The following is a 27,078-nucleotide window of genomic DNA, read 5'->3' as shown; positions in this document are numbered from 1 at the left end:
CTAACACCCTAGTGGAAATTCTAATGAGTACCCGAATGGCCAAAAGATGGACAGCAGGCACGTCAGAAGAGAAGATCCTGAAGCAATTGCATGCCCAAACCTGAATTCAACTGATTCAGTCACAGAAGCAGAATTTCCCTGGTGCTCAAATTACACCAGCAGGAAATTCTGAAGTAACTGTGGAAAGACACACTCTAGCAGACAAGCCAGTGGTGTGATCTATGGATAGCACACCAGCGCGACACTCGTCACAATGTTCGTTTAAGGAATAAGGGAGAAAACAGGTTGTTTGTCTGTCTTTGAAAAAAGAGTGTATTCTTCAGATCGTGGCAGAATCTAAATTTCTTAAGGACTTAAATATTACTCAATGTTTGACACATGTTTGGTCAGGCTAACTGCACAATGTGTTCTAATATGATTCACCATTCCTTAAAGGGGGAAAGTCTACTTCCAGTTGTGAAGTCAGGGAAATTTTGTAACTTGATTCCTCTGCAAGGGGACTTGCTTCTGGCATTGGCTGCCATTATTCTGTCATTTTTTTTTCTCCTTTCCCTTTAAATTCCTTCTGGCTACACTCTATTATTCCACAGACCTTTAGGTTTTTCCTCTTTGTAATCCGATGCCCCATTCAGCCGTGTTCAGGAAGCTGTCTAGCTTTAGTTTAGTCGTCCTCCGTTCTCCCTGCTCTCCCTGGCTGAATGGGTAGCTTGTTTCCTTTTTTAAGGCTTTTTCTCTCTTGAAGGAAGCTGTACTATTTTACCGCTCTCTTTGAAAGAGAGTATGGATTTCATGTAGTGATTTGATTCATATGTGTCAAAGTAATAAAAATAATATTTAGTTTAATCATTTTGATGTTATTTCTTAAAATTCATTTCATAGAAAAACTGCATGAAAATGTGCCCCTATCACCCACCTTCTCCTGAGACCCACCCACACACTCATGTTCATCTTTTTATTTTTTAATTTAGTTCTAGTTTTCATAAATCATATAGGAACAGCAGTCAAGGACTCAAATAGTTGCACTGGAATTATTGCCCCCCAAAGCCTCAAGGACACCACCACACCCCTTAAAGGCTTGCAACCTCTCGCAACTCCCTCGTGCTGTTAGTTTTGGTATCCAAGCCTGTACCACTAAATAATGTACTTATGTGGACGCTTCTCGATTTTTTTAGTTTAAGGCATTATCTATCAACTTTTCCCTTTGGGAGAGTAGGATTTACTTTCACTTACACTTGCTGTCCTCAGCACCTACAGTCACAATTCCTCTTCGTTCACCTTTCCGTCATTGTTCTGCTGTCCCTTGGGTTGGATCGGCGCGCAGTGAGGCCCTGTTGGAGCGATCTGAACCCAACCATTTGTTGCACAGTGCCCTTTTCTTGTGTTGCCCAACTTTTTGGGTCCCCTAAAGTTAATAAATTTTTTATTTCATTTGCTTTGTTTTTCTGTACTCATCATTAAATGAATCCCATATTCTCAAATTGTGAAGTATTATTTCAGTCCATCGAAACACAAGTATTCTTTAGTTTTGTCTTCTTTGAATCTTCAGAACTGCATAATTGATAGCTTGTATCTTCAGTCACCATCATCCTTGGAGACTGACTCCCTTTGACCCTCCACTGAGCTGTGTCTATTTCCTGGATACCATCTTTTCTTACAGTTGCTTTGGTGAAATACCTGCTCAAGTAGTTTCCTGAGAAAGAGTGCATAGGGGTAAAGTTTTGAGACCTTGCCTATCTTGAGAGGTCTTTAGTCAGTGTATACATTCAACTGATAGTTTGGCTGAGTATAGAATTCTAAGTTGGAACTGACTTTCCCTCAGAATTTTGGAAGTAATAGCCTCTATTGCCTTTTAGGATCCTTATCTTTTGTATGTGATCTTTTTTGTTTATTTATTTATTTTTAATTTTGGAAGCTTTTAGGTTTCTCTCATTGCCCCTAATACTCTAAAAATTCTTGGTAATATGGTTTCTTTGGTGTGTTTTTATTTGTTCTCTGGGAAGTGAACACAATATCTTTCCAGTCTTGAAAGTTTTGTTTCCTAAATTGTTTGTCGATAATTTTCTCCTGTTTTCCATACCTTCTCTTTCTGGAAATTTTATTATTTGATATTAGACCTCTCAGACTGATCCTCTAGTTGCCTTGCTTTCCTTCAATTACTTTTACTTTTCCCCTACTTATTTATGCCTATCATTTTTCTAATGAATTTCTCATGTATATTATTAGAGTTTTAACTTCCAAAAGCTCTTTACTATCTTCTAGGTATTTTAGAAATAAAAGAACCCTCTTTATTTTCATCGAGCCAATAGCTCCTTTTATATGTCTCTGAGGATAGTTAAGATTGTTTTTGATCTTCCTCCTCATATTAAAGACTTTCTTTGGGAATAAACTGGGCCGTATGCTCCTACTTAATAGTAGGGCAATAAAAAGCTAATTGGTAACTGCATGTGTGAATGGACCCTTAAGAAAGAGAGCTTCACTGTAGGTTATTTGGGTTGTTTTACTGGGGAACTTCCATTATCAGTATCTTGAGGTTTATTTTCTCGGACTCTTTCTATTTCCCTGCCTGGAGTGTATGAGCTTGGTTGTCAGATTCTGTGAACCTAAATAGTCAATGCTAAGACTTTTGAGCATTCTGTGGCAAAACTCTGGTTGCATCTCAGGTTCTCCTACTCCTGGCTTAAACAAAAATTTGTTCCTATAATTTTCTGTCTCCTCTTTGTTCTTGTGAATTAATGCCTTCAAAAATTCATCCATCACATATAGGGATTAGGAAGAACAGATACATGAGTGTGTTTTACCCTTCATTATTCACTGGAAGTGCCAACATTTTCTAAGACTGTCAGGTAATTTTAATTTTGGAAATGTATTTGATATACCAATAATGAAACCAATGTTCACAAAACCCTTAAATTATATTTTGTATTGCATGGCTTCTTCAACTAGAATGTAGTATCAAATGTTGGATCTACGTCTGTGCTGTTACTTTCTCCCGCTGTGTCCGGCATGGTGCCAGGGAGATACTGTATGATAAAACACGTGCTTGCTGACCGTGTGAACACGTGGACAAGAATTATTTTATGATCAGGCTTATGTGCATATGGCATCACATTATATTTCTCAGATACCTTTTCTGTTTCCCTTTTTAAATCATCCTTAATTATACCATGCCTTCAATAGTAATTTTTTTATTGATTTTTATGAACTAGATGAAATACTGTTTAAACATTTTAAATAATGAAGCTAAAAGTAGGATACTCCCTTCCATCACCATTAGCCCAGGTGGTAGAATGGAGTGGTTAAGGACCTTGGTTCTGGCCCTATCACTTTGTTATGTGACTCTGGGCAAATCCTTGTTTTTGTTTTTTTTTTTTATGTAGCCATTTTCAGGGACCTTAATGACTTTAATGTCTTTAAGGCTCATAACATGGCTTTACTATAGGCATCTGGGCAAATTCTTAATCTTTCTGTGCCTGTCTCCTCATATTTAAAAAGGAAATAATAATAATAATAATAATAATAATAATAATAAATATATTAGAGTATTTTTGAGGACTTAATTTGATATCTATACAAAACACTTCACAGTTCCTGGTATATAATTCTCAAATTTTAGCAATAATGATGAGGATTTTTCTGAGCAATGAAGACAGTAATTAATATACATTTAATTGGAATTGTTTTTAATCTATAAGTTTATGTAGGAAAATGGCCATCTTTATGGTGTCTTTTTATTTGCTTGAGTCTTCTTATCTAATTTTTAAGAATGTTTCAAAATTTTCCCAATAAAGATTTTGCACACTTTTATTAAACTTATGCCTACTTTCCTTTTATTTTAATATTTTTATTTTGAAATAATTTCAAGTTTACAGAAAAGTTATGATGGGGATGATAGAAAGATCTCTCAACTTGTCTTTATTAGTAAGAAAGATTCCCCAATTGTTAAATTGATCAGTTGTTAAAGTTGTTACATTTACCTTATTATTCTCTCTACATATAAATATTTTTTATTCTTAACCAGTTGAAAGTAAGTTACAGACATGGACATTTATTATTAGTTTAGTCTTTCAGTGAGGATTCCCTAAAAACAAAGACACGCTCTAATGTAACTGCATTATAATTATTGAAAGCAAGAAATTTATAAATACTGCCATCTAATCCAGAGACCCTGCTCAAATTTTGCCAGTTGCCCTAATGATGTCTATTATAGAACTATGATCTAATTCGGGATTATGTGTTGCACTGGCTTGTCATGTCATTCTATAAGGTATAGTTCTTCAGTCTTTCCTCGGCTTTCATGACATTGATATTTTGAAGTACACAGGCCAATTGGAGTTTGTAAGTTGTTTCATCATTATTTGAGTCAGATTAAGTATCTTTGCAGATTCCACAGAAATCATGCTATGTTTTGCTCATTGAATCATTTCTGGAGGCAAATGATGTCCATTTGTCCCATTACTGGTGATGTTAACTTACGGTAGCTCGTATCTAGCTACATCACTTGCAAGACAATGTCATCAAGACTTCTGCGCTGTAAGAATAATTAATAAGTATTTTGTACTTATTAGCAATTAATACTAGTTGGCATTCTATTGTGAGGGTAAAGCTTTCCTTTCTCCCTTACTTACTTAATTATTTGTATAATTATAGATTCCGTTTTCATTCACTATGACTATTTGTTCTCATTTTATTTGCTATTGTTAATTATTTTCATGCTCAAACAGTCTGAGGTTTGGCTAGTGGGAGACCCAGCAAGTTAGTTCCCCTGTGCCTCTGTCATTGCCCCCTCACTCTCAGAGAACTTCCTCATTTGGGGCATAAGATGTTCTGGGTTTTCATTTCATGCTTTCCCTGCTCTGGAATCAGCCTTTCTCCAAGAAGCCTTGGATTCCTGATGTTGAGGATAATTAAAAATTCAGAAATAAAAAATTCAGAATTCAGAAACAAATCTGGTGCTAACTCTGCTCCAGAATGTCCCTATTTTAAACCCTAGACAGACCTAGGAAATACATGTACATGCACACACACACACACATTTATGTCTCCTATCTCTCTCTATCCATGTATCTCTATTAAAAACTGACTTTACACTGATACCTCTTGTTTCATTTTAACACTATAGGGCTTATTCTAGATTCCTTCCCTTTCTGTATTTATAGCCTCCTTCTCCAACATTTATGAAACTTTGGCTCTTATTATCCTCAATATATTTATTTGTTCAACCCTCATGTATACAGCTAATATCCCCCGCCACACTGGTCAAGTGTCCCATGTTCTGGCTATGGTGTTACCAACCATGCAGGTTGTGACCATGTCAGAGAGAATATATTCTCCTTATCATTGGTATTGTAAAAGAAATCCTCTTTCTTTATAAATTCTAACTGTATTTTGTTTACATATTTGACATCTATTGATTTCATGTTAGTTCTATATCTTGCTAGCTTATACAATCTTCTCATTGTTTTTTGAAATTAATTATCTCTTTTCTTAGTTATACATTCTGAAAAAAGAATCTGCAAGAAAAATTAATTTTTATCTCTCTTTGCAACACAATTATTTTTCTCTTCAAATTCGTTGACCAATGAAATGTTAAATGGCAGTGGCTGTATGGGCATTCTTATATTATTCCTAAATCAGGGTAAATGCTTCTAGTCACTCTCTGTTACAATGATGTCTGATGGGCTGAAATGTGTTTGTGCGTGTTTTATAATTTTTCAACTTTTTATTTTGAAATAATTTTAGGAATATAGAAAACTTGCAAAGATAGTGCAGAGAATTCTTATATACCTTTCATCTAGCTTCCCCTAAGGTTAACATCTGACCATGATACACTTATAAAAACGAATCAGTTAACATTGGTTATGTGTGTGTTTTAAAAAATAATCTTAAAGAAGGGTTCATCGATTCAGCTCTTTAGTCTTTTTAAAAACTGGGAATGAATGTTCAATTTTGTCAAATGTCTTCTCAGTAAATATCCTCCTTATTTTTTCTTTTGACTAATTATTATGATGAATTAAATTAATAGATTTCCTAATACTGAGCCATCCTTGTCTATAATAAACCCACATGATTAGAAAACTAAAATTTTGCATTAGCTGTTGGATTCTCTTTACTAATGTTATTTAGAATCTTTACACTGATAATTATAAATAAGATTGGCCTGTAGTTTCTTTTTTAAAGTAATCTTTCTTCATCAGACTTCAGTAAAGGTTATTCTTAAAAATAATTTGGAAGTTTTCCTTCTAATTTAAAGAGCATCCAGATTTCCTGGTCTCTACCATTTGGTATAAGCTAATGGGACTTTGGGTTTAATGTCTTACGGGGTGTGGAGGGGAGGGATTGGACAACCCTCTCTTTCTTCCATAAAAATTGGTCTGTTTAGATTTGCTATCTTCATTGGGGCCAGTTTGGGTAAATTATAGTTTTCTAGAACACTATATATATTTTTTAGGCATTCAATGTATTTCTATAGAGATATGCAAAGTTTTCTCTTAAAAGTAAAAAATTCCTGTTATATCATTATTTTCCCTTTATTTCAAATTTTGTGTATATGTGCTTTTATTTCTCTTAAGTCAACTAGAGATTTATCTCTTTTGTTGATTTTTAGCCAAGCTATTTACATATTCATTTATTTATTTACTTGTTCTACCTTTTCTTAACTCAGTAAGTATGCTTTAATTCCTGTTTTCTAGTAATTTCTCCAAGTGTATTTTTGGTTCTTTTCCTAGCATTGATTCGTATGCTTAATTCACTTTTTTTTGTTTCCTCTGTAATCCTGAGTATTTTATTTTATGCATTTAAAAACATCCTGCAGAGTGGTCCAGAAGCTTCATCAGACCCTACAGAAAAGGGACACACCCAGCTCTATAGCCGAGGAGTTTAACACTGAGGGAGGGGTCTATGATTGTCTTCACCTGTCCCATCATAGGTCTGCTGGGCTTGGAAATGCACGTGGCAATTTGTCACTGGTTGCACACTGGGTGTGCCAGGACACCTTTTACCCCTGAGCAGGCGATCTAGCCTTGACCTTGGTGGGACTTCTGTGTTAATTCACTTGCTTTTATTTATTCTTTCTTCAGTCATATTACTAGTTGAGACTACGAATTTTCTTTGATTTTATTGTTATCCCCTGGGTTCTAATAATATAAGTGTTTTCACTTTCGTTGCTGTCTAGATTTCCTGCGGTTTTGATAATTAGCATTCTCTTTTTGACACATAGTTGCTTTTTCTAAATTTTCTAGGGAAAGGCAGTATCTTCTCTAATTTTGCTAAAATTTCAATTTTGTATGTCTCTGTGGATTGTAGGTTTTCTTCAACGTAAAAATTAATTTTCTATAGGTTCTTAAAAGAAGTTATGTTTATTTTTTAAAGTCCTGCATGTCTATGTAACACTCAGACACATTCTACTAATTTGGCCAAAGTCATGTACCTCATCCTCATTTCGTGCCCATCTAACCCATTCTGGAGAGAAGTAAATAAGTATCCTACAAATGGTGTTTCTATTTGTCCTTATACTGATTGTTATTTCCGGTCTGTGAAAATTGCTGCAGTGGTATTTTGTTCACAGTTATTCTTAATTTTTATTTCGTTATTGTGAGTTATGTTCTTTAACACTCTTAGGTATCCTTCCTTGCCTTCAACTTCGTTTTATCTGATGATAAAATTGTGACTCTGACTTTTGGTTTGCCTTTACCTGGTATAACTTTGTCCCTGCTTTTAAAAAAAGGAGAATATCCTACAGAGATTTTCTTTGAATAGGCAAATGAAACCATTCACATTTATCGATAGGATGGATATATTTGTTTTTAACCGTGACCTTTTCATTATTTTGCTTATATTGTTGTTTTTCATTTTGTACTTAGTCCTTTGCCTTTTTGTCTCATTTTTGTATTTTTGCAGTTCTGATTTTGAGTATTTGTTGTATTTTTTGTTTTATTATCTACATGTATATAATTTCATTAATCCTAGACACTATTAGCTTACGTCTACAAATGATAACATTGACAACTTGGATTCCTTTCTCTCTCCACTCCTCTGCCCCAATATCAGTAGTATTAATATTTATTTTTGAACTGCTGAATATGCTTTTACCGCCGGCTTGATTTGTTAAATTTAAATAATTTCCTACGACTCTTAGCTCCGACGGATGATGTAATACATGGGCAAATTCTACTTCGCATCGGCGCTGACATCCTACAACTCAGACTTCCTTCCTCCGTGATCCTAAAGGCCGTATTTGTTCCCTTCCTCTCAGTTTCTCCCCTTTCTCTCTCCAGTAAACCGGGCTCGAGAGGCTTCTAAGGACTGTCTTGCATTTCCTGATCCCACCCCCAGGGGGACCCTCTCACGCCCAGAAGGAATATTTTGCTGCTACTCTCTCCTGCTCTGTGACGACGAGATCTTGTTCACATTCTGTTCCTTCTTTCTCTGCCAACGTTTGTGGGCTCGGCTCAGCTTGATTTCAGCCCTGTTTTCAGGAGTTTCTTCCTCAACATTTGCACTTCACAGTGGGCACCTGTTCTTCAGGGTATCTATTTCTGCCAAGTCTTTCTGGGATCTGCCCCTGATAGTTCCCCTGGCACTCGCCTGAGCTGTCTCCCCTATTTCTCCCTGCACTCCTTTTCTGCAGGCTCTAACCGGTCATTAGGCACCACTGCGTGCATTTTGGAGTTTGTACATTTTCTATCTCTTACTGCCACTGATTATGGACTTGACAAGGTGCCTCCCTCTTTGTTCTCTTTGTCACTCTACGGTTTCCAGGGTAAGGGAAGAAATTTCAATCTAAGCCATGGCCGTGTTCATTCTGAAAGTGAATTCTGGTCTGCGATGCTTTAATAGGGGACCCCCATGTAGCTCACTGACCGTCTGTTGAGGGCGTATACAGCATAGTTAGAAGCTCATTAACACACTTGGTGTAACAAATTACTCCACTGTAATTTTTTTTAATCGAACTTGCTAACTTGGACTACTGTTACTACAGTGAAAAGAGGAAGGAGTTATTTATCAGTATACAGGTGGTTTGTTCCCCAAACTACATGGACAGAGCTGGCAACACCGAACCAATATTTTACATAGTTATGGCCAGTTCCCTTTTGCTTCCCTCAAGCACAGTGCTAAACCATCGTGTCACCCTGTAGACGACCTGTCCTCAATCATTCTTAATAGAAAAATAGAAGTCCACAGATACAAACTCTTCCTACTTAAAAACTTACCTATAATGGCCCTTGTCCCACATGCCTTTGCTCATGTCTGAGAAGGGATGCTCTTTCTCTCCAAGGCTACAATCTCTTTCCCTAGCTACTATTCATTTCTTCCACGTGTTTTTAAACGTTATCAGTAATTTTCATCTCCTCTTACTGCATTCACAAATTAACTCACTTCCTTCATCCTAAAATTAAACTAAAATAAATAAAAAATTTTAATCATTTTTGGTGCATCTTACCCCTTTTGTGGTTCTGCCTTCTTTCTTCTTCCCTAACGATCCAGTTACAGCGTTTACATCAAGCCCTTGCCATACTCGCTGGTTGACTGTAATGGCCGTGTCCTCCACCACTCACAGAAACTGCTGTTGCTAAATGGACGCCAACATTGTGCTCATGACAAGATCTAGCCACCTCACTGTTTTACCTCTTATATACTAGCACGGACAATCTGTTCTGCTTCTCTGCTCTCTTTCATCTATGTGTTAAGTTTTACTATTCCTCCAGGTTACCATGTTTCCTCATATCACACAATCTTTCTTTTTTTTTTTTTGTCATTTCTTCTGAGCCTAAATTACAGGCAAAAGAAGTAGTTTATAAGTATTATAACAAAATGTTCTACTCATGGCATGCACAAGTTTAAAACAGCACAAAAATCACTTAAGATATTATTCCTTTAAAACTAAATTTACTTCAGCTTACAGATTTTATGTATGAAAGTTATCACAAACAAGAAATTGGGGGGGGCCGGAAAGTTTTAATCTTTTTCAAAAACAGTTTTTACTTCGTATTTGGTATGGGAGGAAGTAAACTATTAATAGTTTAAATTTAGGTGGTGGTTATCAAGAATATATGGAAAATTTTGGCATTTTACAATTCAGTTCTGTTTTGGACAAATTGGTTTTATCAATAACAAATTTGAATGAATACAGTGCTGTGGAACTGTTAAAATCAGCCCACTAGCCAAGAAAGCAAAGCATGTAACTCTATAAAAGAATAAATTTAGTTACTAACATTACCAAGATGACTATCAGATTTGTAACTCTTAGAAAAAGCATTTGAGACTACAGAAGTTTTTAGTAACTTTATTTTCTAAAAATATGTCCTACAAATAATCTTTTTACATTTTCAGTTCTTTAAAATAAATAGAAACAAAGACAAAAACTTATCTTGATACGGGCTTAGAGCCAGCCAAATTCAGTTTTCAAAGAGTTAAGTTCAACTAGAAGAAGTTCTGCACTTGGCCTCTGCGAAGCACTGGCCCTCCAGCAGCACTGGATAATCTTCTCAAGTCTCTTCCCGAGGATGGAGTCCGTGAAGACAGCTGCTGACAGAGACGGTCGAAGATTATAGGCCACTACAGCATAGAGCACGTAGTGATGCTCCCCCAAGTAAGGCAGATCCTTGGTAACCATTTGCCAGAGAGTGATTGCAAAAGAATAGATATCAGCTTTGGGCGTTACGCTCTCTCCTTTCAGGAGCTCTGGGGCTCTGTGGGTGTATGTGCCGCCTAGGTGGTGAGAAGGAGTCTGGAAGCACAGGAGATCTTCCAGCTTCTCAGAACAACCAAAGTCAGCAATTCTGCAGACATCCTGTTCACTGATCAGAATGTTAGCCGGCTTCAGGTCCAAGTGCACAATGCTTTGTGAGTGAAGGAAATTGAGTCCATTCACAACATCCAGGGCATATTTCAGGCACTTGGTCAAATTTAGTTGCTCTCCAGCACAGCAGTGAGGCTCCACTTCCTCCTCCTCTTCAGGGCAGCTGGTAGCACCGTATATGACTTGGTGTAAAGTGACATTGCCACCAAACTCCATGATTATGGTGCCTAAACTATTAAAGCTCACGGGCGTGCGGGTGCTGGCAGCCACAACCCCCACGATGTTGTCATGGCGAAGCCTTGCTACGTTGAGCTCAGCCCAGAAACTGCGCTGGGATGCCAGTCGGTTCTTGGTGCACCTGTTCACTTGCTTTACGGCCACCAGCACACCGTGGTAAGTTGCCTTGTACACTGAGCCGAAGCCCCCAGCTCCCAACCTCTGTAGCAAGCACACCTGTTCCCAGTCAATGGAGCACCAGGCTAGCCGGGGTGGCAGTCGTGGGGCCCTGGGAGGAGTGGCCCCGGGAAAGAGCTTCCCTGACCTACCTGGGAGCACTGAGGGGCTACTGCAGGGCCTAGAGTCCACAGAGGGAGAAAATTCGCCGGGGAGGTAACTGCGCCGCGGGAGAGGTGAGGGCATGGTGGCTTCAAAATGGATCCAGAGCGGCTCAGGTAAGTGAAAAGGAAAAAACGAAAAACCCAAAACAAAAAAAAACCCCATGAGTTTGGGAGCATGCCTGCCTGCCTGGAAGAAGTCCTGTGCTTCCAGACGCCTTTGCTCCGCCCCAGCGTTTTGCTCTCCCTTCATTTTCCCCAGATGAGCCACATCTGTGCTGTTGCTCAGCAAGGGTTTCTATCAGATGGGAGAAGGCAATCTGAAGGAAGCACAACGATATCTTTCAGATGAAAGCATTTCCCTTCACCATTTGAAGTGAATTCTTAAACAAGCTCTCAGATAAACAGCACTGAGCTGTCCCTGGACACACCCCTCTTTTACACTATTTCTTAATTATGTTAGAAAGAGTTTTTCCCCCCAAGTATCATTTGCTGAACATTATCAGTTATCAGACTAAAAAGACCACAACAGTGCAATGAAATTATTTCACACATTGCAGGCTATGATGACTGTCCATGTTATTCTCCAGCTGCATAAATCACTTCCAGGAGTTACTGGCACAAAGGCTTGAAATATGAAAAACTGATGTTTGTTTATCTGATTATAGGGATAATTAGGTGCAACCTTTGTATATGGATTAAAAAATGTATCCTTAAAGTAATCAATCCAAACAGAATCACTGATACAGGTCAATACACACACCTCCTAAGTTCATCACGGGAATGGAAAATTCTCTGACACTTCACTCAAGCTTATAGAGCAAATTAGCAAGACCTGTTAGCAACATAGCGACTTCTTTACAATCCTTCCGTTCCATGGCAGTTCAGCCCACCCAGCATGGTGGTTTGCAAGGGAGAGTCCAACTCCACAGCAAATGAGTTGCAGAAGTTCTGAAACAGCTTTTGGGGGAGGAAAGAAGAACAAAAATGATTCAGAGCCACAGTCGCAGCTTCAAATAATAATAAATGTGAGAGAATCCTCTAAGAGGAAAAAATCTGAAGAAATAAAATTGATACAGAATCATTAGTGCCTGTATATAATGTGGAAAACCAGATGTTGAAATTAAATTCAGGTTCTTGCTGTCCAACCATAGGTTTTCCCTTTCTAATTTTCATAATAAAACTAGTTTTCATTCTACATCTTTGGGAAAAAGGTCAATAATATTACCTTGTTCATTAAAAAACACAGGATAATACTGGGATCTACATTTTTTAAAAAATCAAATGGGCCCTGGCTGGTGTAGCTCAGTGGATTGGGCACGGGCCTGTGAAGCAGAGTCGCCGGTTCAATTCCCAGCCAGGGCACATGCCTGGGTTGCGGGCCAGGTCCCCAGTAGGGGACACATGAGAGGCAACCACACACTGATGTTTCTCTCCTTCCTACTCTTTCTCCTTCCCTTCCCCTCTCTCTGAAAATAAATAAATACAATATTTTAAAAAATCAAATGGTACATTTTATTTTGAATTATTGTACTTGGAGCATATAGGTAACGGGTAACCACATTTTTGTGATGATACGTCTATGCTTCTGAATTATATAGGTTCTGAAAAGATATTAATAAACACAAGCCCTTTTGAAATCGGTTGAGCCCTAGGACCGACTTTCTATTCTATACTAGCTGTCTGCCTTAGTATGCGGTACTGTAATATTTAACCTGTTTAAGCCTCAATCTTTTCACTTAAGGAATCAGAATGTTCATTATTAAAGTCAACTTTTCTATTGGAATGAAATTTGGGGAACCCTGTCCAGAGTAATACTACGAAAAATCTAAAAAATGTAAACTATTAAATATTTTAGTAGAAACGTGGTTACGTGAACTTGTATCAAAGCAAAAATATAAAAGGATGACAGTGAACAAAGTAAAATATGAAATAAAATTATATTTTGTGGTAAGCACATCTTGCAGAATCTATTAATTAATCATCACATAGTTGGGATTGTAGTTTAGGGCTCTGAAACTGTCCTGTGGTATTAGGAGCGCTGTGAATATTAGCCAGATAAGAGCAATAGAGTGCCTTAACCTCCTTGGTATTACACATAAGGCAAAATACTGTGATTATTGATGTACAATCTGTTTTTAAGACAATAACATATGTGTAGGGTTCACATTAATCTGGTCGAATACAATAAGCTTGCCACCCCCAAAGAATGACAGAATAAAATTGGTTTATAACACAGTAGGCAGTCTACCCTAGAACTGCAAACGGAACAAAGGAGAGAAGGAGACCGTGTCGTGTGCACCTACTGAGGGGCAAAGGGCTCTCTGGTTCTTCAAGGCTTCGCATTCTCTTTCTGCTCTTTCTTTGGCAGCACGACTACTGAGAGATACTTCAGTTTCACGCAAACAACAGCATGTTTACCACAAGATGTGGCAACAGATATCAGAATGAATAGCTAGTGGAATTTGATTTCAATCAGAAAGATTCAGGGGCAGTAATTGTTGGAGGGAACCTCAGGGTGCACGCCGAGGGCCAGCGACTACGTAAAGGGCGTCAGCGCTCCTCGCCAGGCCCCGCGCCAGGGATCAGGGCAGCGCCGGCGGCCAGAGCGCCGCCCCTGGCCCGCAGGGGCTCAAGGGGGCTTTCCCTGCCCGAGTCCCCAAATCTCTACAGTTGCGCGGCTTCTGTTGAAGCAGCAGGACAGACGAGGTCGTTGCCTGCCCTGCAGGATGCACGGCTCCCGAGGCCTCTCTCGCCCCGGCGTCTGTGCGCGGCCGGTCGGGAACCGGGGCGCGGTGGCTGGAGCCTCGGGCCAGCTGTTTCGGGGCTACTAAGAAGCAAGTGGAGGGGGCTGTCACCCCGAAGGCGTTGTGCTGCCTAATGTCAAATATGTGCCAGGATGCATTGTTTCCTTGCTTTCTGCAAACACAGATTTTTGTTTTCCCTTCGGCAGAATCATCACGTAACCTCTTGGAAGACATTTTAAAAATGCCTTTAAAGTCAATATCCTTACCACCTCCGAGGGCTACCCTACGTCAGCGCATGCGCACTCAGTGACCACTGCGTCACCGCGGGACAGTGCTTCCCAGTGGTCTCAGGTTACAACCCAATTTCAGAATGTTAAAATGTGAGGGAATACGAGAATTGGAGTCTTTGAAGTGTTTTATTACTATTTACAAGCATGAACTAAGGTCGAAAGTTCACATTTGCTTTTTTTAGAACTGAAAGACTAAGGTAAAAATGAGTAGAAGTACTTTACTAGATGCAAAGACAGTAGACTCAGACTTGCAAAACATTTTTTTTTACTAAACTAAAATTATACGTTGATATTATTTTGAAATTTGAATTTTACACTTTGCAATATGTAATGTACTTGTTTCCATGTCAGTACAGCTACTTTAGCTTTTGTAATATAATACGGTCAGGGCAAGAGCCAAGTATTTGGGGGTCCAAACTTTTACAAATTGAGGGACACTATTCAAGAAAAAGATTTAAAAATTAAGTATGGAAGTGAATATTCTTTAGATAAGAAAGCACAACAAATTATGAAAGAAGAGGTGGTATGTATATGCAGTGGAATATTATCCAGCTATGAAAAATAATGAAATCTTGCCATTTGCAACAACATGTATGGAACTTGAGGGCATTATGCTGAGTGAAATAAGTCAGACAGAGAAGGATGAATACCATATGATCTCAGGTACACATGAGATCTAAGAAACAAACAAAACCAAGAGTATAGATAAGAGAACAGATCGATGGTTATCAGTGGCAGGGGCTGAAGGCAGGAGTGGGCAAAATTGGTGAAGGGGGTCAAAAGGTACAAACTTACAAAATAAATCATGGAGATATAATGTACGGAATGAAAATGATAGTTAATAATACCATATTGCATTTTTGAAAGTTGCTTTTGTAGTTCTTTTGTCCATTCATGGAGTTTGGTTGCTGTTATCTGGGATGATCACTTGAATTTTCTATTTTGACTCTTAAGATACATAAATATCTATGTATTTACTTCAGTAACATTTAACTTCTAATTTCTCTACCTTTTAACTTGACAGGATTTTGGCAGGGAAATACCTTTGAAACTGGTTTTAAAGACCTGTAGGCTAAATGGTATCTTGCAATTTTTTCGTTTTTTAAAACCATAAAATGTCCATGGAAATTTGAAATTGTATCTGATTGAAACTGGCATTCTTGAACGACTTTGTCCAACTTATGGTCACAGGTTATGGAATCATTCTATTGGCATCTTCCCTTAAGCCAGAAAATGCCTTTTTGTCTTTTTTTTTTTTTAAGATTTCATTTATTTATTTTTAGATAGGAAGGGAGAGAGAGAGAGTCAGAGAAACATCAATGTGTGGTTGCCTCTCACGTTCCCCTTACTGGGGACCAGGCCCACAACTCAGGCATGTGCCCTGAGTGGTACTCGAACCAGTGACCCCTTGCCTCAAAGGCTGGCACTCAATCCACTGAGTCACACTGGCCAGATCCAGAAAATACTTTCTAATTATGTATTTAATATTTACTAAATTTTACCTTTTCCACTGATAAAGTAAGTGAATCAAAACAACATATTTGAAAAAGGATTCAAAAGTAATATAGGCTATTCAATTCACCATCTTCACTCAACTTCATGGTAATTTTGCTCCTGTGTTCCATTATGGACTCATGGCTTTCCATAGATTCAATCTGACTTAGCCAAATGCAATAATTATTGTTTTTTACAACACTTGTGTTCTTTAACCCAGTCTCATTAATCTGATTCCTTGTCTCCTGGTATAGCAAGTTGCCCCCTGGCCCATAACTCTAACACAGACATGGAATAATAGAGAAGTTTGCACATTAGGTTCATTATTGAAGCCCTCGTCCCTAGCTCATTTTAGCTGACAGCACTGGAAAACATACACCTTTTTTTTCTTTTCAAAAGCACAGGTTCATGTTGACATTTCTGATTCACAGCTAACATTACATTTCCTAGTTCAAACAGTTCAGTTTTATAATTTACCCCTCCTTTCTCCTATACTTAAAATTTTGATTCCAAACAAAATTAATGTAATGACTTCTTTTATCTGACAAAATTATTAAATAATGTTGAAGATTTTTTGCAATTATTTTATCCTTATATTGAATGTCACTAAAGATATGTAGTTAAACTATTTTCTTGTAAATTCATTCATAATAGCTCATTCTTTGAGGCTTTGTTATATTACATATGATTAATTTAATTGGTTTTCACTTCTGGGAAGTTATCAGCATAAATAAATGGGCAACTGGGCATTTTCTTAGAAGATAATGGCTTCTAGCCTAGAGGGTTTTTTTGCTTTTGTGATATTCAAACGCTGGAGGACAGTAGAAAACAGATAGCTTAGTCTATCTTATGAGTAGGGGCTGGGCAATATAAAGGGAAATCAAGCAAACGAATTTCCCAAGTTCTGTGTGGAAGTTTCATTTAGCCATCATCCAATCCATATTTAATGATCAAATGAAGTACTATATGCATAAGACTCTTATGCACAAGATCTGCCTGGGCAACCAAATTCAGTCTTCCATTCAATTGCTGGTAGTATTTGAACTTACATGGTTTCCAGTATTCCATTAAAATTTAATTTAGTAAATTATAATATTAAAGCCTTTAAAATTTATTCTCTTTTTAGTTTCTTATTATACTATATGACATTTTCCTACCAAATTAGTATTATATTATACCAAAGTTTAGAATGTGTAAATCCAAAATGATTCTCTAAGTTGGTTTTATCAGTGCCAAAATCTTTCATTTTTCTCCTGGAAGATTTTAAGGAGGTCTGTAGTAGCTGCTGCTGAACAGCAGCTTGCAAGACATGATTAGAAGTGCAAGTGATTTACCAAAGAAGACGTCTCTGAGGGGTAATGAGGAGGGAGCTGGGGACAGCTGAAAAGACGTCAGACCGAGATACAGGCCTCACACTTGTGAAGGGCAGAGGGAAGGAAGGAACGTTGGGTGGAAGAGTCTTAGCTTGCAGCATAGATCTAAAAAGGTTCAATATGGCTGGTGAGAGGCCTCAAGTCAAAGTTGCCCATTGGAAGAGTCTCATGCCTTCTAGGAAAGGCTTTAATGTTCATGCTATGCACAGTCACTGATTGGTAGCAGCCCTGGGAAACATAGCTTCAGGGCACACATCGTGATGAATTTCAGAGTGCAGCGCTGGGGCCACTGGACGATAACACTTGCTGGATTCAGGGATCCAAGAGATGCATTTTTATGATCACTCAGACACAGATATTTTAAAGCTTTAAAGATTTTTGTCTGAGAGTCTACTCAGGTCAACATTTTGATGTCACTTTGTACATAATAGTTATTTTTATCCTAATTTTTAAAATTTAAAGTGTAGAATTCCACTTTTTCAGAAGGCTTTGAGTAAATTACATTTATTTTCGACCTCAAGACTATGTTTATAAAAATAGATATGTTTGCTTAAAACCCATTCTTGTAATTTTAGCTTTATACAAATGCAGTTGACCCTTGAACTGCATGGGGGTTAGACAGACCTGTACAGTTAAAAATCTGCAGGTAACTTTTAACTTAGTTGCCCCTGGGTATCTGCCCGGGATTGGCCCCAGAGCTCCTGTGTGGAGAGCAAAATCTGTGGATGCCCAAGTCCTCTATATAAAATCACCTAGATCAATGCATACAGTCATCCCACTGCATCTGCAGACTCCCAACTTCGGGTTGAAAAACAGTACAGGTATTTGTTGAAAAAAAGTTACATATAAGTTGACTCACGTTGTTCAAGGGTCAACTGTGTGTGTATATATATATATATATATATATATATATATATATATATATATATATATATATATACATTCAACCGAAGGAGTCAGTACAAAGTTGTATATGTGATAGAAGCAACAGAACCCAAAGGAGTCAGTACAAAATTGTATATGTGATAGAAGCAACAGAACCCAAAGACGCTTCCAAGCAGATCATTTTTGACACAGTACCCCAAGTGCTTTTTGGAACTAAGGCCATTTTTTTAATTGGTAAAAAAAAATAAAAGAATTGCTTATACATTTGTGTGTGTGTGTTTAGATGATTGGATAGAGACATTTGTAGGTAGATAAATGGATGAATGATAGAGTATACATATAAATGTAAGCAATTCTCTTTTATGTATATAAAAAATATATATATATATTATCCTGACCTGAGGACATTTTTTATTGCTTTTTAGAGATAGATGAAGTGGGGTGGGGGGGAGAGAGAGAGAAAGATTGATGTGAGAGAGAAACACCAATAGGTTGCCTTCTTGTAATGTCCCTGCCAGGGACTGAACCCGCAACCTGGATATGTGCCCTGACCAGAAATCAAACCTGCAATCCTTCCATCTATGGGACAACACTCCAACCAACTGAGCCACACTGACCAGGGCAATTCTCTTTTCATTGATTAAAAATTGCAGTACTCAATGCCTCTTAATAGACTTCTAAAATATATCTGTAAGATCTTTTAATATATCTATATAAATTATATAATGTGTCTTCTCAAAGTCTCTTATTAGACTAACACTTGTAAAACTTGAAATATAAAAAATTCCTTTCTCAACTGGCCTTCCGAAGTTTAGACTTGTATGAGGAGATATTTACTTCATTTTTGTCTATTCTAAAATACTCAAATGTCCTATCTTTAATGGACAAAAGATATTTTCATTATTTTTAGGGCATAGCTCCTTAACAGCTTGAGGATTTCAGTGCTGATGCTTTAAGGCTTTATCTTATGGGAGAGTAAGAAACATTTTATAATGAAGTTTTTGGCATTCCTGGCTTGCATCTTTAGAAATGAAATATCAGGAAATTTGTTGAAACTCCACATAAGGTGATTTTAGGTGACTCTGGAGAAGAAGGAACACAAATATCAGCTCTTTAGCTCTTGCTGAGATGGGGAGACTGGGGTACAGTCTCAGTGGGTCATACTTGGGCAGAAAATTGAGAGAAAATCTTCTAGAGTGATTCCCTTCCATGAGGTTGTGGCCCCTTTCTTGGCAACTTATGTTAGCTCATCTTTTCATGCTTACCATGAACTGATCTGGTTGGCATGGTGACTTCCCTGGTTTTCCATGAGATGTTTTAGGATACCATGGTCCCAGGATTATAAAAGAGAAATTAAAATTTGGGGTCCTCTCTAGTATATATGTATTGCAGATTTTACAGACCATTCACTGTAATGATGCAGTACCAACTGAGGACAGCTGGAAATGCCTTGTAATATTTAAACACAGTGGTTGCCCATGCTACACTAATCTAGCCTGGGAAGGAAATTTTATTCTATTGGCTGTTACAGGAAAAATATAAGGAGTGTGTGTGTGTGTGTGTGTGTGTGTGTGTGTGTGAGAGAGAGAGAGAGAGAGAGAGAGACAGAGAGAGACAGAGAGAAATAGAAATAGAGGCTAGAAGAAAAGATTTAATATATGATTCCCACCTGAGACTAGAGGATGCTGAACTCAAGGTTGGGTACTGGAGTTCAAATATTCAGGACAGCAGAGGACAAGTGAAGAAGGGAAGAAAAGAGGCTTACAAATGTCTTGTGACTCATTCTGCAGGTTCTTTTGCTGAATTCAGGTTCCCAGTTGCAACAAATTTTGCTAATCATGCCAAATTTCTACAGAAATAAAGATCATGGTCTCAAACTTTAAGACTATCATTTACTTATAATCTGCATACAGAAATAAGGGTTAGAGGAGCATACACACACTGGTCAGTGACTTAACTCGGGTCTTAGAATCTTCAAGTTTTGCTTGCTCTTTTAATCACCTTTTGGTGGAACAACTATAAGGAATTATAAAGTTAGCCATTTCAGCAACCCATTACTTGCGTAACCCAGAACATTTCTCAGAATTATTCATGTGTTTGCACAAGGGTCTTCTGTGAAACAGCGAAGTGTGTGGGGAGAGGTACTTGTCCATATGGTAGCTGCAGGTGCTTCTGGGAGAGAGAAGTAGAATCGTCATCTAAAGATTCCCTGGATCCTCAGTTCAGGACACCCATGAATGCTTCTGTGTTCTGTTACTCACAGAAACATTTGATTTAGGCTTTTGTACTTATTAGATCACCACTGTATAATTTTTACATTCAAGGACCAAAACAACCGGAGGCTGATTTTGGGTTTACATATCTCAATTATCACTGACACATTTTAAAAACCATTAAGTTGCCAGTTATGGAAGAAAGAACAGCGTGGTCCCTTCCACAGCTGACAGTGATCCTGTATGACCCAGCTCTCAACTACAGACAATGTGCAATTATCTGACCAGATGTTATTAATAACTCGGATCCATATTGGTCCCACATTCAGCCCAACCCAAGGAAGGGGATGGTGGCCATACAATAATTTGTCCCAGATGACCCAATAGAAGATAGTAGACATTCTGTAACTTGTATTATTTTTTGACCCAAAGGAATAGCGTTAACACTAATAGTGTTGATCCAGGTGAAGTAGAATCATGACTCCAACTTTGAACAACAGCCGGAGTGAGAAGAAGCAGGGCCAAGGAAACATAGTAGAAGACATGAAATTACTATGTTCCATTTTGAATGGCTTTGGATTTTAGATTTTATTGACCCTTGTTCAATTACATGTTTCCAGTGCTTTTAACTTACACTACTCTTTGGTTTGTTCCTTGTGTAATTAACCTGCACCCTGTCTCCCATTGATCAATATATTATCAATGTCATGGGGAACTATATTTGGCCATAAGTTTAAATTCACCAGGCCAGTCTGGCCTACTTAGAGTGTGAGCACAATTTTGTCATTTTGGACATTTACTTCTCCATAAGTTCTGGTAGTTAAGGGGGTTCTCTTCATTTTTCTAGGGTTTCCAGGCTGGCTAATTGTGTATTCTCTCTTTTTTTTTTTTTTTTTTTGGCATATGATTGGCTCAGTGCTTTTCAGTTGCAGGAATTTTCTAGAGCAATGAAGAAACAGTACCTTTAGCAGAGTGCTTACCTGAGAAGGAAGCGAATGCAGAATAAAGCAGAGCAAAGATCTGGTAGAAGAGAGATAGAAACCTACTAACAGTGTTTGAACTCTTAGGACTGATTCTGTATGAAGCAAGATCTTCTCATGGACACATCAATTATGTGATCCACTAAAGAAATTACCTCTGGGAAAATGGCGAGTGTGAGAATTTCCCTAAGGGTTAGTGAAATATGAGTCACCCTGCCCACCATCATCTCCCTTTGTTACCTAGTTTTGTTATCCAGAGGCAATCATTTTCAATTTTTTAAGCTATGTATTTGGGCATTTATCTCCTATCCCGGCATACGCGTCTGTGACTCTTCTGTTCCAAAGTGGATGGTCGCTGCCATCTTGAGTTTTGTCTTTACTTTTATTCTTGGAGTTCTCTGCCTCTCTCCTAGTTTTGATCTATTTTTTCTCAAGTTCCATGCCTTTCTCTTGTCTGGTTTAATCTCTTGTTTTGGTGGAACACATCTTTCAGGAACTTCCAAATTATATATTGAAATTACACCCTCACAATTTAAATCAGCTATTGAGATGTTCAATTCTTCTTTCTTGGTGCTTTGCATGTAACTAATTTTTGAACTGTGGAAATTTTTAGGATATACCCTGAATTAGATATCTGTTGTTGCATAACAAATTACCCCCCAAACTTAGTGGGGTTTATGATCTCATGTGTGTTAGCTCACGGTTTCTGAGTGTAGGTGCTGTTTAGCCGGCACCTGTGGCTCAGAGGCTCTCACAACACTGCAGTCAAGGTTGCAGTCAAGGTTTGAGCCGGGGTTGTGATAGTAAGTACAACTGTCTTCTGCTTTCACAGACTTTGCTTTCAGTTATTTTGAAGATAACTGAACCACCTTTAAACTTCTGAGAAAGAAAAATATAAGCATCAAGCTATTCTTGTTTTTTGCAGGTGCTTATTTCTCTGAGGGGTTCAGGGTTGTCAACCTTAGTAACCACTTTGTGGTTTTTATTTTATTACTTTTAATTAAGTTTATTGGGGTGCCATTGGTTAATAAAATTATATTGGTTTCAGGTGTAGATTTCTATGATACACGATCTGTACATTGTGTTGTGTGTCCACCACTCAAAGTCAAATCATCTTCTGTCACAAGATATTTGTCTCCCTTTACCCTTTGCTAGATAAAGCTATTCTTTATCTAGCAAAAATATTGGTGAAAAATGAAGATAAAATAGACTTTTCTAGACAAACAAAAGAATAAAGAGTTTGTTTCCTATGGACCTACACTATCAAAAATGTTAAAGGAAGTACATTAAGCAAAGGAAAAATGATACCAAATGGAAACTTGGACATATACAAAGGAATAAAGATGATTGGAAATGGTAAATATATGGCTAAATGTAAAAGATTCTTGTCATTTAAAAACATTTCTTTAAGTCCTGGGTGGGTGGCTCAGTTGGTTAGAGAGCCATCCCCATATGTCAAGGTTATGGGTTCAGTCCCTTGTCAGGGCACATAGAGGAATCAAACGAAATGAATGCAGAAGTAAGTAGAGCAACAAATGATGTCTCTCTCCCTCTCTCTCTCTCTCTGCTTCTTGCTAAAATCAATACAAAATCAATTTTCTTTAAAGTGCAACTGAAAATAATAGTACTGATGATAATGCACTGTGCGGGCGAGAACATGATGGACAGCATGACAACAATGGCACAAAAGAGACGGGAGAGGGCAGTGAGCTGTTGTGAGTTCCACATTATAACTGAAGGGATAGGACATTGTGTGAAGGTAGACTGTGATTAGTTAGGGATGCATACGAAACCTTAGAGGAAGGACTAAAACAAGAAAACAAAGAGGTCTATGGCTAATACGCCTATAGTGGAGGTTTTCTTTTAAAAATCCTAAAACGTACTCTACCTCAAGCAAGGCAAGAAAGGAGGAAGAAGATATAGATATGATATAGAAAGCAAATAGTAAGATGACAAGTTTAAAATAAATTCTATTAATGATTAGAATTTAAAGTAAGTGGTCTAAACACACCACTAAAAGGTGTAGATTGTCAGACTGGATAAAATAGGAAGACCAAATATATTTTGTCTACAAGAAACCTAACTTAACTATAAAGATACATATAATATAAAAGTAAAAAAAATAAGAAATGAAATACTGGGCAAAGACTAATGAAAAATACTGGGATGGCTATCTTAAGAATGGACAAAGGCCCTGGCTGGTGTGGCTCAGTGGATTGAGCGCTGGCCTGCGAACTACAGGGTTGCTGGTTTGAATTCCCAGTCAGGGCACATGCCTGGGTTGCTGGCCATGTCCCCAGTGGGGGATGCATGAGAGGCAACCACACATTGATGATTCCCTCCCTCTCCTTCTTTCTCCCTCCCCATCTCTCTAAAAATAAATAAATAAAATCTTTCAAAAACTGGAAAATGATCAAGTGAACATAATAATTCTAAATGGGTATCACACAGCTTGAAAATTAATACAGCAAAAAGACAGCATTGAAGGAAATAGACTATCCATATGGTAGTTGAAGATACCAACAGTCTTAGTGATTGATAAGACAAGTCAACAAAAAATTATGAAGTTCATAGAAGAACTGAACACTACTCTTGTATTAATCAGGATTCTCTAGAGAAACAGAACTGAGAGAGAAATGAGAAAGAGATAGGATTGTGGAAGGTTGGAACGTCTGAACATCCAAACTCTGAAGGGTGGGGTGATTTTCTGAGGACTCAGGGAGAAGTTGCAGCTCAAGTCCAAGGGCACTCTGTTGGCAGAATTCCCTCTTGTTTGGGGAGGTCAGTCTTTGTTCTATTAAGGCCTTCAACTCATTGGATGAGTCCCATCCACATTGCGGAGAGTAATTTGCTTTGAAGTCCATCATTTTAAATGTTAATTTCATTGAAAAATCACCTCACAGAACACATCCAGAATAACGTTTGATCAAATACTTGGGTACCATGGCCCAGCCAAATTGACACATAAGATTAGGCATCATTTCTCTCAACTAACTTAACCTACATACTTCCAAAATAAACATTTTTTTCAAGTATGAATGAAAGTGTCACCAAACAAGACATAAAACAAGCCTTAGGAAATTTAAAAGGATTAATATCAAATAGAATACAGACTCATCACAGTGAAGTGAAATTAAAAATCAGTAAGAGAAAGGTATCTGGAAGATCCCTGATATTTGGAAATTAAACAACATACTTTTAAATAACCGATGGGTCCAAAAAGAAATCATAAAGGAAATTATAAGATAATCATAACTGAATGAAAACAAAAACTCAAAACATCAAAAATGTTAATGTGCAACTAAAGCAGTGCTTGGAGGAAAAGCTGTTGCTTTAAAATGGTTTTATTAGAAAAAAGATCTAATATTGTGATCTAGCCTCCCATCTTAAACTTGAAATAGAAAGAACTAAGGGGAAGAATGTAAATCAAAAACAGAAAGCAAACAACTGGGGGAAAAGTCAAAATGCATTTGAAACCGAAAAGCATTTTGATTTTTAAAAATGCGTAAGATGGGTAAACTTCAAGCTAGATGGATTAAGAAGAAAGAGTAGACTAGTATTGGGCATGAACAAGGGCATATCACCCTACAGAGCCCAGAGACCTTAAAAGGAAAGCAAAATATTGTGAACAACCTTATGCTAATATATGTCAGAACTTAAGTAAAATGGACAGATTCCTAGAGGGAAAAATTGCCAAAACTGACTCAAGAAGAAATAGAAAACTTGAATAAGTCCTGGCTGGTGTAGCTCAGTGGATTGAGGGCAGGCCTGCGAACCAAAGGATAGTGTTTCGATTCCCAGTCAGGGCACATGCCTGGGTTGCAGACCAGTTCCCAGCAGGGAATGCACGAGAGGCAACCATACATTGATATTACTCTCCCTCTCTCCTTCCCTTCTCCTCTAAAGATAAATAAATAAAACCTTAAAAAAAACTTGAATAACATTTTTATTTGTAATTAAGGATATTCCCATAAAGTTTTAACAATTCCTCTGCTACACTGTACCAGAACCCATCTGTCTCTGTCTCTTAAGGAGGGGTCCAAACCATCCTTTGGGTGGACCAGTGTCAAGAGTCCACTACTGACTCAACTTCAGCAGGTTAAAGTCCCTGGGAAGCAGAGTTCGATATGGAGATTTTCAAGCAGGGTGTTCATTAGGGATGTTCTTGGGACCAATGAAAGCAGGATTGGGCAGAGAGATAAGTTGGGCTAAGAGACAGTCACATAGTTTCTCCCGAGCTGGGATGGTTCTTAAGAGTCCCAAGCTGAGAGGAGGGAGCCATGCATTTGTGCACCAACACCTCCCAGTTATTGAAGGACTGCCCCTGTGGAAGAAGGTGTGACTGTGGGCGAGGTGGTGCTCTTCCACTGAGGCTGTTCCAAAGGAAGGCTCCGATGGCCCCACCCCAATACCTGGAAAAAGAAGTCCTGGAGAGGGCCACAGGCAGGCCTCACGGTGTGCCCTAGAGATACCTTGCATGACACAGTCACTCTTTAGAAGACGTATGTTCTTCCACCCTGGTCGTCAGGTCATTCCACCAAGACTTCTGGGAGTTGAGGGATTCTCAAGCACTGCCAACAGCATTTGGCTGCTGGGTTATCCGACTCTTCAATCAAAGTTTCATGTGGACCACAGAATCAATAACTAGTCACGTGTTGTTAAGACACCCATTTCACCAATGGTTTTTTCCTTATACCCCTTAACAAAACTTTTGATGTTTATTTCCACCCCAATTTTGATATACTAGTCTTTATCTCTGCAGTGTGAATTCCTTATTAGGCTGCTTCAAAACCTAACTGTCCCTAAGAAGAATATTGGTGTTTACCGATCTCTCTACTGTATTTATCTCCCAATATGAAATGCATGGTTTATGCATTAGTATTTAATTCCCCCACAGTAAACTGACAGCAGATCCACATGCCTTCAGGGGGTACAGTGTCCTTGCCCCCAAGGAGAGCCAACTGCACGAAGTTCTCAGGACTCTGCTGAGTAGGGATCCACCTCCACTTGTCTATTTGGAGAGGGGACAGGTATCCGTACCTTAGAGAGCTGAGGCCATTAGGAGCAGGTGGGGAAATGATCCAGGTGCCCAAGAGCCCAGTTTTCTCCTGGAGCTGACACAGTAGGTTTAGACAGGTTGATCAGGCTGGCGTCCCTTCTGTGTGGCTCCTGGGGCTCTGGCTGAGGCGGCTGGGAAAACAGGAAGTTTGGAATTCAGTGGTGATACAGAGTGTTCTTAAGAGACCAGTGTTCATTTTACAAGAAGAACCTCAACACCTCTCCTTAAAGAAATTGGAAGTGCTGGGTCTCAGTGGCTAACCTGCTACATTGTGATTAGATTGAAACTTCTGAAAGGGCTAAGATGGATCAGTAAGAAGATAATGCTACAATAGCTCTTTCAGCTGGGGAGGTATTTGAACAGTGCTTGCTGGTACCAACTGGAATAATTTTCAACATTTTTATAGTGGTAGCTCAATAATGCGGCCAGCATCTGAAAGCACGAAGCTCAAACCCAAGAGCTTCAATTTGAGAAAATCTCTGGTTCTGAGGAGTAGGAGACTGCAAATGAAATTCTTAAGCTAGGAGAACTGCCTTCTCTCTCACGAATAGAACCTGTATTTCTCCACATTGCTCAACAATTGTTTTCATTGAATTTCTGTAGAATTTTTGAGAGGCCTAGAAAAGCATATTAAATCTAGGACTCATGAGATCTTATGAAAGAGTGATCAGTTAGAAATAGGACA

The 27,078-nt window shown here is 38.2% G+C and overlaps 1 protein-coding gene and 1 pseudogene across 1 annotated transcript; both read right to left on the bottom strand.

Moving 5' to 3' along the window:
• Window positions 1–3,369: 3,369 nt before the first annotated feature.
• LOC119051512 (uncharacterized) lies at window positions 3,370–3,473 on the bottom strand (annotated as a pseudogene).
• A 6,905-nt stretch (window positions 3,474–10,378) lies between these two features.
• On the bottom strand, window positions 10,379–11,518 carry MOS (MOS proto-oncogene, serine/threonine kinase). The gene has a single exon (XM_037148210.2). The coding sequence runs from the start codon at window positions 11,516–11,518 to the stop codon at window positions 10,379–10,381; it is 1,140 nt and encodes a 379-aa protein (XP_037004105.2).
• Between the last annotated feature and the right edge of the window lie 15,560 nt (window positions 11,519–27,078).

The sequence above is a fragment of the Artibeus jamaicensis genome, unplaced genomic scaffold (genome assembly GCF_021234435.1).
Source record: "Artibeus jamaicensis isolate MK-2021 breed Jamaican fruit bat unplaced genomic scaffold, CSHL_Jam_final scaffold_916, whole genome shotgun sequence".
NCBI classification, from domain to species: Eukaryota; Metazoa; Chordata; class Mammalia; order Chiroptera; family Phyllostomidae; genus Artibeus; species Artibeus jamaicensis.
The sequence above is the reverse complement of the archived record's forward strand: the minus strand, read 5'-3'. Positions and strand labels throughout refer to the sequence as shown.

Excerpts from the sequence above, each read along its gene's own strand:
- MOS (XM_037148210.2), bottom strand. The coding sequence starts at position 11,518 with ATGGGGTTTTTTTTTGTTTTGGGTTTTTCGTTTTTTCCTTTTCACTTA.